We start from the raw sequence: 17144 nt of genomic DNA on the forward strand, positions 1-17144 counted from the left end.
TCCTCCAACACCACCTTCTCTCTTTACAAACTTCCCTGTTACCCAACGAGATTAAAAAATAGAAACCCAACAATTATAGGCAATAGCAAAGAAATTCAAGAGTTCGATTTTAAGAGTAACAGAAACCACGAGTAATGACTAAAATAGTTAACCACTCTAAAAGGCTATAGATACCATTCATATGACAGATTCCTGGCTGCCCCAGTACAACTCAGTTTATCTGTTTTTGGATGATTTGAAACGTGGCTAAAACTAGAATTGTTTTTAGGCATCCAACTGTAGTTTCTGGCTTTCTTTCCTTCTTCCTTTTCCACTGAGAAGGATGTTCCCCAAATATCCTTTCTCTGCTTTCCAAAGTACGTTTATGGATTTAAATGAGCCCATTTTTATAAGAACAATAACTTCCCAAATGGTATTTATTGTACTGTAAAAACTACACTTTCCAAAATATACAAACAGTTCCTGTTGAGCAACATCGAGTCATTAGTTGCAGATAGCAGGTGTTCTTTTTCACCCTTTAAACTCTAAAGCTTGTCATTTCATTACCATTTGAGAAATTGTTCCACTGTTTATCTGCCTTTTTCACCCAATGGGAAATTACACAAAAGACTAACACATCACTTTTTACAAACAATATTCACCATGAGTGAATATAATATGTATGGTTTTAATCATTTCAGTTACTTATTTTCCTAAATGTTAAGTTGTATATAATCACACGTAACACATTTCTTTCTTCCATTACTCCCTTTGTTCATATTTGAGCTTATATTTTTCTACAAGTAATGATTTGAATTCAAAAAGTATCATCAAAAGAAAATGAAAAGGTTGTATAAATGTCACTGCCTTGCTGTGAATTTTACAGGCTCTTGCTGGACTCAACTCTGTGAACATCTGGACTGGGTTTCCACTGTAAAAGAAAGTACATCTATGCATGAAATAATGTGCCTGGCAATAGCTTCTCCACATAGAAGACCTTGAAAATGTGTGGAAAAAGTCCTTCTCCTAATCACACATTTTCACATGCACTGCTCTCATTTTTCTTTTCTATACAGCAGTGCTGTATCTTAATAAGAAAGGTCATACTGCTCATTCTGTTCTTCAGCTGTAAAAGAGTTTTCACAGGCTCATATAAACTTTCAGAAAGCAGAGTATGCCAATTAGAACCCAAACAGGCTTTTCTAAGCCATGTAACAGATGATAATGTAGAAAAGAGGACGTGGGGAAGGATTTTTGTTGTTTGTTAAGGTTTACATAATAATGACACTGATGACCATAAGACCTACACATAAACTATCAAAAATGGAATATTAAAATTATTTTATTAATGTAGTTGAATTCCTATTATATTAATTTATGCTTTGGTCTCTTTGTGTAGACTCATATCTTGAAGGCAACCCTGTGTCTTCCTCCTGTTTGTATCTTCTCATAATTTCTCATTTTTTCCCTTAAAAAATAATGTAACGTCTCAGATTTTTAAAAAAAATAAGTAACATGACTGCTGGAGAAATTCTATAAAATTGTAAAGAACTAAATTACTTACAATCATACCACCCAGCAATGGGAATTTCTCACAATGCTTTTTTTTTTCTTTTTCTTTTCTAATGACATTGTCAATTCTTTAATTTTTTAAATACTTTATTAAAATGTATGTTATAATTCTTTTAAATGAATTTTTAAGTATAAATAATGTTTTTATAAAGAAAATTTAGAAAATATAGAGATAGATTAGGAAAAGCATGAAATTACTCAAAACCCCACCACCCAGCCATAGCCTACATTTATGTCTATTTCTAGATCTATCTTTTTCTGTAAATAGGTATAATATTTTATTGTCCAATTTTATGCCATTTGATTTATCTTTTGATGACTAATTTACTATGTCATTAAATACTCTTTCAAAATAAAATGTTAATATCTTCATAATTTTCTATTTTCTTTCTGTAGATCATTTAATCTTTTCCTACTCAGGTATTTAAGAAAATAAGGCAGTATAAAACACATCTCTGTTTAAACATTATGAAAATTTCTTACCGATTCAGCCAGCTTTATTTGTGAAACAAAGAAATAAAGGCTTACTTTTCTTAAAATTATTTTAAATTGACCTGATACATGTTAATTTGGATCTTTTTGTGTACTGCTTACTCCATTTTTCTAGCATATTTGTGCCGAGAAAGAACAAAGAAAGAAAGAAAAAGAATATTTAGACATTTGAGATCAGTATAGTCTTTCTCACTTTAGGTGAAAATTAACATCATATGACAACTTTCTCAAACACAATTTTCTGCAACATTGTGGTTATAAACAACATTATGTTCAAACTAGTAGAATAGCAGCAATAATAAAACACATATAAAGCATGTTGAAAATTTGATTTTCCCCTGCAGAGAAAGAAACGTATTAGAATTGTTTACCTGGGGATATGATATAGAAGAAATCTTTAAATTCATCCATCCAAACTTCTGCCAGCCTCCTATTGTTCTTATTGATGACATGACCAGTGCCACCAGGAAAAGTGTATGGAGTTGCCTTCCGAAAAACATGACCGACGTGGGAGCAAGTCACAATCTCCAATGAGCCTCCACATTGCCAAATCTGGGGAAAAGAGCAATTGTATAACATTCTTTGTAGATAATGCAGCAATATGTACTGAGAAGCAACTGAGGCTAGCTAAGGCCAAATCTTCAGATCTTATATGGTTTAAGCAAACATCAGATGGACACAAAATTTAGAACTACTATACTTAGGTTTGGCAAAAGATTCTAATTTGGAAGAAGTGTATATATTTAAATATTGTAGCATTAGAATTATGGAAGCAAGATGTAATTATTTGCATGTGCCTTTAGGAGATTAGTTACTTTTCAGTGTCTAGTAGTTAACATAATTGCTGTTTAATAGCTATTTGGTGTCCAAAATCTGCTGTGAATGAATGAGTTTATACATGTTAGATATCATGGTCAATAACTGAGTTTGATTAAAAAAAATAAAAATATGTTATCCTGCATCCATCTAGAATTTTAAATGACCATTTATTTCCAGTCGTCCATATTTCCTGGATCTTAGGCCTTTGGATATGTTATCACTGTTATTAAAATGTGCTAGGACTCCTTTGTATCTGTTTAGCATCTATACATCCTTCAAAGCCCATCTCCAAATCATTTATTTTTAGTATTTATATTTATTCCTGTGTGACTTTTGCACTTTAAATATGCTTTTATGAAAACCTGACTATATTGTAAGCAAATGTCTACTTCACTCTCACTACTTTAAAACTATTTAGGTTGGTGCAAAAATAATTGCGATTTAAAAGGTTAAAAACAACTGCAAAAACTGCAATTACTTTTGCACAACCTAATACAATCCCTTGGAAGACATATGCCATATATTTCATGGTACCCAAGATTTACTGTGCAGTTGAGGCAACATATTAAGTATCCATAAAACATTATCTCTATTAAATTCCATTGGATAGCCATAGGTTGTATCAGTACTATATGTATATGTGTGTTTTATAGAGATATTATATATATTTATATATAGTATAGATATATAGATATGACATATATACATATAAACACATTCATATATTTATTATAAAAGTAATATATTACATATGCATACAGTTTTTAACCCAATCAATAAAAGTCATAGTTATCACTATACATAATTGGAAAGATTTAGTTTTATACTATAACTAACATTGTTCTCATTTTAAGGAGAGATACTTATCTTTAAAGAAAAAGTTTTCTCCAGTTGGCTCCTCAATTAATATTTATTTTAGAATATAAATGTTATTGTTGGAGGGCTGCTGTGGGGCTTGTGTAATATAAGAGACATTCATTTTTTCCAGATTACACATGCTAAATAACAAGTTATATATGTCGACAAAGGCTTGACATTATATATGCAATCTATTCTTTCTCATTTTCTAATTTTCTAAACAGTGTAATGTTAACAGAGAAGATGTTCCAAACCCAACAATGAAATGATGGAGCAATATAAAAGCATGGAATTCACCATTTCCCTCAAAAGACAGGATAGCTCAGTCTTAAATAATCAAAGTGTTTAAATGGTAACTTTAGAATCTTTCTAGCACGAAATCCATCAATCTTGGAATTACACACATCTTTACATTCTTCCTTACTATTGAAATAGAGGAAGTTGACCCTTCTCCTAGCAAAGACAAATTAACACTTGAATATCAATCTATATCTTATCCCTTAAGTCTGTCTTAAGGACATCAGCCCTTCCGTCCTCTCCTTGATCTTCTCCTGAAAAAACAATAATTTCTCTTATTACTAGATTATGTCTATTTTTAGATCATATCTCCTAAAATCTTCTATCTTCAAAATAGATTTAAAAATAGATAAACAAAAACAGTATAAAACACAGTGAAAACTTCATCCCTTGGTCCACATTCCTATTCAACATATCACCTTTTTAGGCTTCTCCTCACATAAATCAACATGAAATGTGTATGCATATATGTTGTTTCCCTTCCTTATTTTATCCATTTTTATACTCATTGTGAAATGCAGTTTATCTCTGCAGCTCCCCCAAAATTGCCATGGTGAAGTGAAGATCACAATGTTTCCCTATGATGAATATCTAGTAGACCCCTTTTTTGGATCCTCTTGCTTTCCCTTCTACTACTTCACTATTCATATATTTTCACTCTCAATTTCTATTTAAATGCTGGCCTTTCTCTTTACTCAGTCTCTAGGTAGTCTTCTTTGTTCTTATTACTTTACATATGATCTGAATACTTACAACCTCAACAGCGACATCTGAGCCCAGATCTCTCCTCTGGGATCCATATTTATGAATCCGGACATCTACTTAATACCTCCTCTTGCACATCTGAGAGACATCCACATAAATGTGAAGTGAAATTGATGATTCATCCCCAATTTGTCAGCCAGGCCTTATTTTTCTTTCAGTCATTTTTAAAATCATCAATCAATAATACTGCCACCATTCAGTCAGGTGGTTAATCAAAAAAACAAAACAAAACCAAAGGGGAAAATGAAAACAAGACTGAAGCAAAACCGCCCCCCTCCATACACACACACACACTAAAAACAACCTAGCAGTCATCATTGATTTCTCCTTTTCATTCATCACTTATGTTCAATCCATTAACAAATCCTGGTGGTGTTATCTATAAAGTAATTTTAAGTATATCCATCTCTCCCTGTTTCCACCATCCTGGTCCTAACCACCACCATCACTTGTCTGTCAATTGCAACAAACTCTTAATTGCCTTGCTGATTTCACTGTTGCTCTCCTATAATTTGTTCTGTACTGAGAAATCAGAGTGGTCTTTTAAAAATTTAATCATTTCATTTTGCATCCCTGCGTAAATCCTTCGATGGTTTCTCATTGCACTGTGACTATAAATAAACAAAATCCTTTAGTAGGGCCTCTAAGACCCTATATGATTCTCTTCCTCTGTCAATAAACACTGGTGGTATTGGCCCTCTGCCATTTCCTAGAATAACAAATCACATATGCTTCCACACAACAAAACCTCAACACATGCTTTCCCTACACCTGGAATAAAGTTCTGTCTGCCCTTCACCTGATGGCCTCTTTCCAATACTTCTCATCTCTGCTAAAACCTCACCTCATCAGAGAGATCTTCCCTAATTGCCATATTTTAAGAGCCCTGCCCCAGTTATTTTCTCTATTAGCACCCTGTTAATTTCTTTCATTGCTTATCGCAATCTGCAATTTATTTATTTATTTGTTTGGCCATGCTCATTTTCCCGCAACTAGATGTAGACTCTGAAAGGGCAGTGGAAATGTCTAGTCACTGTTTTTCCTCCAGAGCTAAGTCTGGTGCTTTTTGCACAGTAGGTGTCACTGCACATTGGTTGAATGGAAGAATTGACAACTCAAAATTAAGTACTGAGATTAACATAAAAAAGGCATCCTTGGCCGAATGATAAGATTTAAACAGACATATTTTCAAGGCATTACAAATTGCCTTTTTTTAACGAAATATTTTTAGTATCAAACTAGGTAGACTAGAATGGCATGCAACTGGTGTTCGACATGCCTTGGGAATGGAGGCAATTCTTTGGAGGTCACGGCACAACAAATAAACATTAGAAATAATCGATGGTTTAAAACAATGTTGCTAAATAATACAATTTAAATTTTGAATGTCTTACCAAACCCACACTGAATCTCTCTTAAAAATATGATTTAGCTAAGCACTCAGATATTTTATGACCAGGCCCCTCAGCAAGATGCCCCAGATTCAGAAGAAATAGCATATGACATGTTATACTTGAGAGGGAATTTAAGATCTCTTTATTGTGTGGAATGTGGTGTTAGTGGTGGTGATTTTTCCCCGTCTTCTATGGATTATACATGAGTGAAGAGTGTCTTTCTTCCTTCACCCAAGTCATATAGGGGAACTAGGTGATTCAAGGAAAGACCGGCATTTTACTCCTTGTTGGCTATGTGTTGAGGAATAAAATCATCAGAGTACTGTACTGTAGTGCTGCCATCAGAACACAGCAGAATGTGGTGCATGAGTACATGGGAAAGCCTCAAGTGTGGGAAAAAATATGACCCAGGTAAAATGAACACCATTTCTGGTTGAGAGAATCCTAAAAGTGGGTTAGGGTTTATTGAACAGGTTGTTCCTGTAGAATTGATAGGTCTAGTTATATACTGACCCTAGGAAGGAAGGAGTAGTCTTTGGAGACAATTGTACAAGACTTTAGTGCTTCCCAAATTACACAGAGCATGGAATCTAGAAGAGAAAAATTAAGCTGTGGGATTAGCAAAGATGAGGATATATGAAAGTACTGAGGTTTGGTTATCCTCCTAACTTGTAATAAGATTTTTTTGTTTACATGTGTAGGCATAATGCAATAATGATTGTTGGTTTACAAGACAGAATGGAAACCTGTCCCTAACTTTGACCCTTACAGTTGGAGGCAGTTCTTAAATATACTGGGGTGCCAAAAAAAAAATGTATACAAGTGGACACTTAGGTCAACATAGCTCAAGTAGTTGTTCGCTGTAATCAGAAGTGTCTGGATGCTGATGGTAACCACTTTAAGCACCTCTTGTATTATAATTGCAGAAGTTAAACGTGACATCACCTTTTGTTATCAGTATATATTATTACAATTTTAATACAGTTTTCTTTTAAAAAAATGTGTGTACATTTTTTTGTCACCCTTTGTATTCAGTATAGATAATAGAGGTGGAGGTAACTTTTCCATAACACAGTGAATATTGACCTGTGTTTTATTTGTGAGCTATGGTCTACTGACTCCTGGAATAAAGGGAGTACTTCTCCCATTGCCGCCTGTGCTCATGAAATGTGTAGATTAAAGTCATATTTTATTTCCCAAATTTGGATGAAAATGAAAAGAACAAGGTAGGAATACATAAGATTATGCATTAATTAGAGTGATACCTGGTTATAATAACCACTTAATTATAAAAACATTTAATTCATCAACTATTTACCAGTTAGTTACTTTGTACTTAGTAGATACAGTGCCCAGAAAACAATATGGTTAAATATTAAAGTGAAATGAATTCAAAAAGGGGGGAGACCTCAAGGACTACCATGATAATTTCCCTTAGTGTACCTTCAATAAATATTTTGGAAGGATAGAAGAAAGGAAGGAAAGAATAAATGAAGGCAGGAGGAGTATGACATAGTCATTAAGAAGTTGGGCTTGGAAACAAATGAACAAATTTTCTAGTGACTGCTACTTACTACCTATGTATAGTTGTGAAAATTATTTAAGTCTTTAAGGTCTTAATTTGCCCATTTTAAAATAGGGATAATAATAACCACTCCTTAAGACCCTAAGGTGTGTGAAGCACTGTTCCTGACACTTCATATGGGAAGAACTAAACAGTTATCTATCTGTATATTACTTAACTTTTATTGTTGCTTGGGAAACAAACATCTATAGATTAGCAGCTTATTCTTGATTCTTAAAAATATTTTATTTAAATCTTAGTGAGTTTTACTATTTTTGGAATTACAAAATCAACATCTAGGAGGTTAGGTACAGTGAGGATTTTAAAAGAATAGCCAGTTCGTCTCCGATTAGAATACTACATTTTGTTCTCTAAAATTATTTTACAGTCTCTGAACAAACAGTATACACTGAATAAAACATGATGTCTCATCCACCTGAACACCTGATGTCCAAATTACTTTGTATCATCGATCATATCTGATTATTTTCTAGGCTTCTAAATTAATATTTGTACATTATATTTCTCTTCAGTAAATTTGACCATGTATAAAATACAAACTGTCCTTTTATCCACTGAGGACTGAAGCTAGGTTGTTATTTGTCTTTGTTTCCAGACATTTTTATGAGAGTCTTTTGATGATGGAGAAAGTTATTAATTAAAATGTAAAATGCCCATTGCTCATTTGATTATCTCCTTGATAGTTTCCCCCAGCAAGAAGAGAATTATCTAACATACATTATTCTTTTCATGATTTTTGGCACCTACATCAGTGACATTTTAATTAAGGTTCATAGATTTCATACCCTTCAACTTTGCAATCTCAGTTCTAGTGCTACTACTGTTTCTCATTTTACAGCTGTTGTGCCAAATTCATGCAGCTGCTTGTTTTTATACTAATCTTTATACCCCCACCACCGACCCCTCCTACACACACACTATGTCTGGCACAAAGTCATTGTTTAATATGGCCTCAATAACAACAATATACCACGGAGGACCCATAGCACGATGATTATGAGTGCGTAGGCTCTAGTTCCAGAGATCATACCCTAGCTCTGCCACCTACTAACAGGGTGAACTCGGGTATTCCATCTTTCTGTGCCTCAATTTTCAGGTAATAATGTGAGACTAGAAGAGTCTACCTCAGAAGGTTGTTGTGAGGATAAAAGCAATCCAGCGCACATAAAGATACTTCGCCTTTATGTGATACATGGATTGGGATGGAGCAATTAGGAGACTTGTTAATTGCAATAATGTAGGAAAGAGACAATCATGACTTCCACCAGAGTAATGGCAACAGAAATAGAGAGGAATATAATCACTTGACATAAGACATAATTCAGAGAGTTAAAATTAAGAATTAATGCATGTGCTTTCCCTTATCTATAATCTCCCTATTAGGCCCAACTCACATATATTTCTTCCGGTAAATAGTTCTTAACTACGCTAGCTTTCATTGATCTCAGTTTTAACTGACTCATAGCATTTATTACTTACTTCTATAGCACCCCACCCCATTTAGCTCTCAATTCTATATAGTTTGTCATCTTGTGAAATGTTTCTATACTTTTGCATATATATTATTTATATATTAGTCTTATTTCCCTAATCACATTATCTCTTTGAAAAACATCGCATTTCACTTTATAAAATTAAATTAAATCACATGAAATTTAAATTCACTCTACGAAATTGAATTTCACCATCTTATATTTCACTTTATGAAACTGGTGTAATTCACATTCAGTGAAAAAAATTAAAGCTTATATATAACATTAAATCAGTGTTAGCAAAGTTTTAAAACAATATTTAGCTCATATTGGTGCACAATACATAATGATTGATCTATTAATATTGATATAGAAAAATCTGGAAAATTACACAGTATACACAAAAAAAAATGTGTCTACCATAAAAATGAATTAGGAACAAAAGCTCTTATTTTCTTAGTTCTGGCAAAGGAAAAACTGAAACAAGATACTGATGACTTAATTTTCAAAATATTTCATTCTATATTTGTTGTTTGTTCAAATAATCCCTGTCGGCACTTCGACCCTCCACTTTGTTTATACATATTCAAGTAGACTGATGACAATTCCTTTAATTCTCACAATAAAAACAAAGTCTAAAAGGGCCTCTACTGAGATCCAGGAGACACAGCAATCCTTCATAGTCTGACAAAAACACAAGAGGCATGGAAGTCACTATTCAAAAGGGGCAGGTATAAAAGTGAAAGTGAACAAGACAAACAAATAAAGAAACAAAAACTCATAGACACAGACAACAGTTTAGTGGTTACCAGAGGGTAAGAGGGTGGGGTGGGGGTTGGTAGATGAGGGTAAAAGGGATCAAACATATGGTGATGGAAAGAAAACTGACTCTGGGTGGTGAACACACAATGTGATATACAGATGATGCATCACACTTGAAACTTGTACTATGTAACTTGTACTATTGTACTATGTAACTTGACTAACCGTTGTCACCCCAATAAACTTTAATTAAACAGAAAGGGAGGGCAGGTATGAAGGCTTTAGTAAGCATTTTCTATTCATTCTTGACATGAAACATGCTAGTTATTCCTCAGCCATTTTGATCGGGAAATGTCTTTTAAATTTGTTGGTTTGACTCTTGGCCTAGTTTTTACTTCAGAGTATAATTGGCGAGATTTGTGTGCTCTTGAAGAGGTCTCTAGAGCTGGAGTTATATTCTGATATCATTATAACATCTCAAGATGAAGACTGATACATCAAACCGCTGTGGTCTTCAGGTGCTCACCTGAGTTGCAACAATCATAATAAATTCAATATGCCTAAGGAACCATTCAGAACTTGATGATTGGATGCTTTTTAATAAATATTTCATTTTTCAATTACTGTTGACATATTATATTAGTTTCAGGTGTACAAGACAGTGATTAGACATTTATATAACTCACAAAGTGATCACTCCAACAAATCTACTACCCATCTGACACCATCCATAGTTACTACAGTATTAATTGCCTATCTTCGTTATGCTATACTTTACATTGCCATGACTACTTTGTAACAACCAATTTGTGCTTCTTATTCTCTTGTTTTTCACCCATCTCCCCAACCTCCATCTGTTCTGGCAACCATAAAAATGTTCTCTGTATCTGTGAGTTTGTTTCAGTTTTGAATGTTCATTTATTTTGTTTTTTTAGATTTCACATATATGTGAAATCACATGGCATTTGGCTTTCTATGTCTGACTTACTCCACTCAGCACAAGGCCCTCTAGGTCCATCCATATTGTTGCAGATGGCAAGACTCTTCTTTTCTATGGCTGAGTAATATTCCATTGTATATATGTACCACTTCTTTATCCATTCTTCTATTGATGGATACTTAAGTTGCTTCCATATCTTGGCTATTGTAAATAATGCTGCAATGAACATATGGATGCATATGTCTATTCAAATTAGTGTTTTGGGTTTTGTCAGGTAAATACCCAGAAGTGGAATTACTGGATCTTTTTTTGTCGCTTGTTATAGCCTTTGTTTCAAAGTTTATTTTGTCTGGTATAAGTATTGCTACCTCAGCTCTTTTTTCTTCCTTCAGTTCCATTTTAATGAAATATGTTTTTTCTACCCCTTTACTTTCAGTCTGTTGTGTGTCTTTTGATCTGAAGGGAGTCTCTTGTAGGCAGCATATGCAAAGGTCTTATTTTCATATCCATTCAGCTACCCTCTGTCTTTTGGTTGGAGGATTTAATCCATTAACATTTTAAAGTAATTGTTGATAGATATATAGTATTGCCATTTTATTATTCGGATTTCTTATTTTTCAATTACTGTTGACATTCAATATTGTTTTATATTAGTTTCAGGTGCACAGCAGTATGATTAGACATTTATATAATTTACAAAATGATCACCCTGGTAATTCTAGTACCCACCTGGCACCGTACATCATAGTTATAACAATATTATTGAATATATTCCCTGTACTGTTTTTTTTCTTTTTTTCCCTATAATTTTTATCTTGTTTTCCTTCTCCTTCTCCTTCTCCTCCTGCACCTCCTCCACCTCCACCTCCTCCTCCTTCATCAAGAAATCCCTTTAATATTTATTGTAATACTGGTTTGGTGGTGATGAACTCCTTTAGCTTTTTTTTTTTTGGTCTGGGAAGCTCTTTTATATATTCTTCAATTCTAAATGACAGCCTTGCTGGGTAGATTAACTAATTTGATGCTTTAAAAAATAGAATTACTATTTCTATGAACAAGAGAAGAAAGCATCGGATTTGAAATTGGGAAGTAGGATTTTGGATTTTAAATAACATAAAATGATTGTAGAATTTGGAACAAGTCAGTTAATCTTGAGAGTCCTCAGAAAATCCATATGTAAAAGAAGAAGAATTGAGGTTGATAATGGCTGTTTTGTTCCAATATCTCTAGCATTCAGATTAATCTCTTCAGATAGAGTAAAGGACCTCTTTTAGAGATGATATTTTCAGAGAGTAATAATACAACTCTTCATAAATATAATCAATATTTTTCTACTCAGGCAAGCTGACTATATGATAGGTGTACTAGAAGTACATGGTACAAATACCATCCTCTGAACAAGAGAAAGTATGAGATATGATACTGTAAAACTTATTGAAGGCAATCAATGTGTTTTTCCCCTTAGTTTCAGGAGTTTCCCTATTTTAGAAAGGCTACAAATGTTATAAAAATAAAGGAAACCACAAAAGCACTTTTGTTCTTCAAGACAGTTTTTTAAGAAATAGCCATATGCTAATTAGAAGATTTTATTTTCACATTGGCATTAAATGTAGACAATTCTGAGTTGTATCTATATCATTTCATATATCCCGTTGATTTGCTTCAAAAATATGCAGTTATTAAATACTTTCCTTTACAAAGTATTTTCCACCTTAACTTAGAAATGAATGTCCTGAAAGCCCAAAATTCAAAATGGACCCTTTTATACCTCCTCATTTTCTAAAGGACTTCACACGTTAATCCTGAAATAAGTTTCTGTAAGGAAAGTCTCCCAACCCAGTCTCCTTTCTCCTTTGCCAAAGACTTAGCAAGTGACTCTTGGGATTTCAGGGTGAGGAGGGAAAATGAAAAGAGAGAAGAAGAAAACAGTGAAAGCATGGAAAGGTGTGTTTATATTGAGTGTGGCTTAAAGGGGCGGAACTATTTTGAAGTGGAACTGAGAGAGTATGTAAGGGAGTATGTATGTATCAAAGGTATGGGGATGTGGTTGTGGTCACACAGAGTCTTTTTAACCTCGTCTCCCACTCCTCTCAAACACAAACACCCATTCCCAGCTGTTAAAATGCATAGTGACCATACCGCCAATATACACATGCCAACATGTACGTTCTACTATCACTTTTTGCCTCCTAACAACTATCTTTTCCTTGAAGTTTTCCAGCCTTATGAATTATCACACATTATGTCCACTTTGTTTCCCAGCACCAGGACAATTGTTACCTATCATTATTCCGTATCTTATCCGGACTGGTGATATTGTAGAAATTCCCAATCCCCCTTTAGATAACAGATCAACACATAATCCTATTTGTGTTATGGCAAATCTTCTATCTTCTGCTTAAATAACACGTAATGAATATAGCAGACAAGAAATGAGGAAGCTGTTTACCGGATATTGAAAATCCTACATTAATATAAGGTGGTTCTGCTTAAGAAAATTCATGTGTAGCTTTTCATATTTACACAAAAAAGTATTGCCTTTTTATTAGCATAGATTGTCTCAAGCAGATAATTATGAAAAGAAGAACACAAAAACTAATATGTCAGACAGTCAGACTTTCTCAGCTTTCAATAATCAACAAACAATCTTAATGTTTGACAAGTAATGGTTTTTGAAATATCTTCAGTGCATTTAAGGGGAATATTAGCTGAGACAAAAGTAGAGTTTTAAAAATTGTGCTTTCTTCATTTTATAGTTAATCCTACAAATAAATCTCATTTTATTTGTATGTAGATTGACTGTATGTATGCACAGAACTGTATGTAGATTGAATTTTTGAGAAATGTTTGGAAAGGGTCTTTGATTTATTAAATGATATCTCGGTCACATATTTTGCATTTTGCATTGCTGTTCTCCCATGTCTGGTGATCTGACCACCTGTCAGATATCAGTAATATCTGCTGCTTCTGGCCACAGAGCAGCTCGTGACAGCTGTGTGATGCAGCCCTGGAATTCCTGCCAGAACAGTCCTCTTTGAATATCAGTAGACCACCTGTGTACCCAGCTGTAGCATGTGACAACATCTCCTGCTCCTTTATGGATGCCAGACATACTTAAAAAGAGCCTGGATGTGGTAAAAGAAGAAAACTGGTACCTCAGAAAGAGTCACACTTCAGTTATCAATTTGCTCATTTGTAAACTGTCCACCTCTTCTGATTGCATCTATAGCATTTTCTTTTAAATTAAATGTCCTATGTAACTTGTAAATTGGTCAAATGCTTTTCAAATGTAAGTCACTACGATAAATTTGAGGAGAGGAAATTACCTCCCCCCTTTCCAGCACTCTCCTTCAGGCTTTGGCAGCCATCTATGCAGTAAATATATACTAGCCATTGATTTTGTGTCAGGCACTGTGTTGGGCTCTGGAATATATAGAAAAAAAATGATAAAATAAAAGGTACTCTGTTTTCAAGTAGCTCACAGGTCAGTCCATTTGTGTGTGTTAGAACCGGGCATATTCAAGTCTATTCACTGGTTTGCATTTGGCAGTTGAAGAGTAGTCTCTCATATTTACAAGAAAAGGACTGTTTTAAGAGGTACTCTGCCCAACCATAATCCCTTCATGGACAGAATTTTATTTTCCTAGTTTTTAATCAGCTGGAGACATTTTGTCTCTTGTCAAGGACCTGAGATATTTTTATAGGAAGCTATAAATTTTGCTTCACATAAGTACTCTCCCTGGAGATCTCATATAAAACTCTAATGCCATCGATGGAAAACTATGATTCCCTTCCCAAAATCATCTTACCGGCATCTTTTCTGCTGTAAAATGCCTAGTGAGATAAATGTGAAACATATAAAAATACCCATGTTAATGTCACCGTAAGCGCTCACTGCAAATACACACAAAACCCACTGCGAGAGAAGGTAATCCACTGTTTTGACAGATTTTGATTTTTTAAAAATAAATTGGTAGTAATCAATGTAGGTTACATTATACTTTAGCAGAAGAGTAAAGAAACACGAAATAGCAATATTTAGCATTTCAACTTTGCTCACTTATCAGTCACAAACAAAGAGAGCACAGTGCAAAGCTGATTTCTCCAGATCATCTGTTTCATTAGAATTGTAAGATGTCATTCTTATGACATTTAGAGGTTGTTTAATACAGAACACCAATGCTCATTTAAATGCTTGATGAAGAAGCTATGTTTAATCCCAAACTTGCTCCTTTTATCAAGCCCTAATATCAGTTCCATCCTTTCTGTAGATAATCTCTTACTTTCCACTTTTGAGTTCAAGAACAACTGACCTGACTTTCTATTAATTTCCTCCTTGAATCATCTGTATCGCCTTAGTTTGTTCTTTCCTATTTAGGAAAGCGAGTCAACTCTCTTGTCCAAATATAAAACCTGTCCTTGAGATCCTGGACTCAGCATAGAGGAGTAGTAGACTGAGAGCAGAGGATGTGAGTTTGATGTTCAGCCCTGCCAATCACTAGCCATGTGACTTAGTTTCTTTGAGACTAAAAACTTTTTAGTTATAGAATAAGACAGTAATAGCAACTCATCCAGTGCTCTGGTAAGAACATAATGGAATGATGAGTTTAACACTACATTGTAAACTAAAACATCCGTGTTACATGGATGTACTTTATATCTCTATAATACTCTCCAACACCTACAGGTATTTACCTCATCAATTGTCCCTTCCTCTTTTTTTCCCCAGTATCACCTAGGGGTTTGAATCCTTCCTATCAGCTTTTATCTGATTTCATTTCCCCATGACAAAATAAAAGAATAGCAAATATGAAATAATTGCTTTGATCATATTTACCCTTTAAGTTACTAAGCATTTCTTTCCTACTTGCTGGGAAACTTCTTAAAAAGTTTTTCTTTTCTCTACATAGTTTCACAATCCAATTTTCTTAACACCTTATATTCTAATACCTTGCTTCTATCATCTGAAAGTGCTCATGAAGTTTTTTATGAGCTTTCATTATTCTTATTACCTTACTTCTCTGCAGCATTTGACACTGTTGACGATCACCATAACTTTCTAAGTTTTTGTGATATATATTTGTTCTTCCCTGACAGCTCTGACTTAGCATTCACTTTCTCTTTTATTTTCCACCCCTCAATGTAGGTGCTACCTAAGGACATGTCTTGCTATTCTGTTCTGCCTTTTTTCTTTTTTATTCCCTTGGCAAATGCATCCATTCTTATAAGCTCATTTAATTATAAATTCTGTAAAGCTAACTCTCAAATCTGTCACCCTCCTTATACTTTGCCTCGACAACTCTGTAACACGTTTCCAACTTCCTCAGGTACACCTTTAACTTCCCATGACCTTAAAGAGTCAGGAGTTTCCATTCTGTTCCCTAAATATGAAACAAAAGAAAAAGTTTATAGTTTCTGGGGTCTCCTCCTGCAGGGCCTGATAAATGATGAAGGAGCAGGACTCTTTTATCAGGTCTAATTACTGTTCAAGTACATCATTACAGGATTAGTGGAGAACAATTTGCCCTTGAACAGTTTATTTATAGATTCTTATCTTAGTTCAGGAATCGCAGAAGCTATGATTGCTCAAACCCATACAGCTTTGACCAGTTAAAAATACAGAATATATATAGTTGGTTGACCAATGAAAATACAAATTTTTAAAATATAAATAAAAAACTTGGTTGACCGATTAAAATAGAAAAAAAATACAAGATTAAGATTGCATATTGCTGTACTATAAAGTAATGAAATGAGTAGACAAGTGTAATCAAATCTTTGACAATTGAGTAGTGTATGCAAAAACATATTTTAGTTTTCAGGCACATCAGCGTGGCAGTAGAGAAGTGCTAATAATTCTACACCAAAATTTTGTTTGCAATTTTACCATGTTTACAGTATAAACTAATGGCTAGATCTGATTAAAAAATTTTTTTTTTAGGAATTGTTAATTCATCAAGTTTGAATATTTGCAGATGTAGTGAAAACTAACTTAGATTTATTTTTTTAATTAAAGTTTATTGAGGTGACAATTGTTAAAGTTACATAGGTTTCAGGTGTAGAATTCTTTAATACATCATCTATACATTATATTGTGTGTTCACCACCCAAAGTCAGTTCTTCCATCACCATATATTTGATCCATTTTACCCTTTTTTAAGGATAATTTAACAAATCTATTAAAAATCTACAGTTACCTTTTCAATAAC

At 33.8% G+C, this 17144-nt stretch overlaps 1 protein-coding gene across 3 annotated transcripts in view; it reads right to left on the reverse strand.

Moving 5' to 3' along the window:
- GALNT13 (polypeptide N-acetylgalactosaminyltransferase 13) overlaps nucleotides 1–17144 on the reverse strand; it is a 465175-nt gene that overhangs the window by 157103 nt on the left and 290928 nt on the right. For all 3 annotated transcript variants that reach the window (XM_033112248.1, XM_033112249.1, XM_033112247.1), the window contains exon 7: nucleotides 2415–2595. In XM_033112248.1, the coding sequence (XP_032968139.1) occupies nucleotides 2415–2595 (181 nt within the window). The remainder of the gene's footprint in view (nucleotides 1–2414; nucleotides 2596–17144) is intronic.

Source organism: Rhinolophus ferrumequinum, chromosome 8, assembly GCF_004115265.2.
Source record: "Rhinolophus ferrumequinum isolate MPI-CBG mRhiFer1 chromosome 8, mRhiFer1_v1.p, whole genome shotgun sequence".
Lineage (NCBI taxonomy): Eukaryota > Metazoa > Chordata > Mammalia > Chiroptera > Rhinolophidae > Rhinolophus > Rhinolophus ferrumequinum.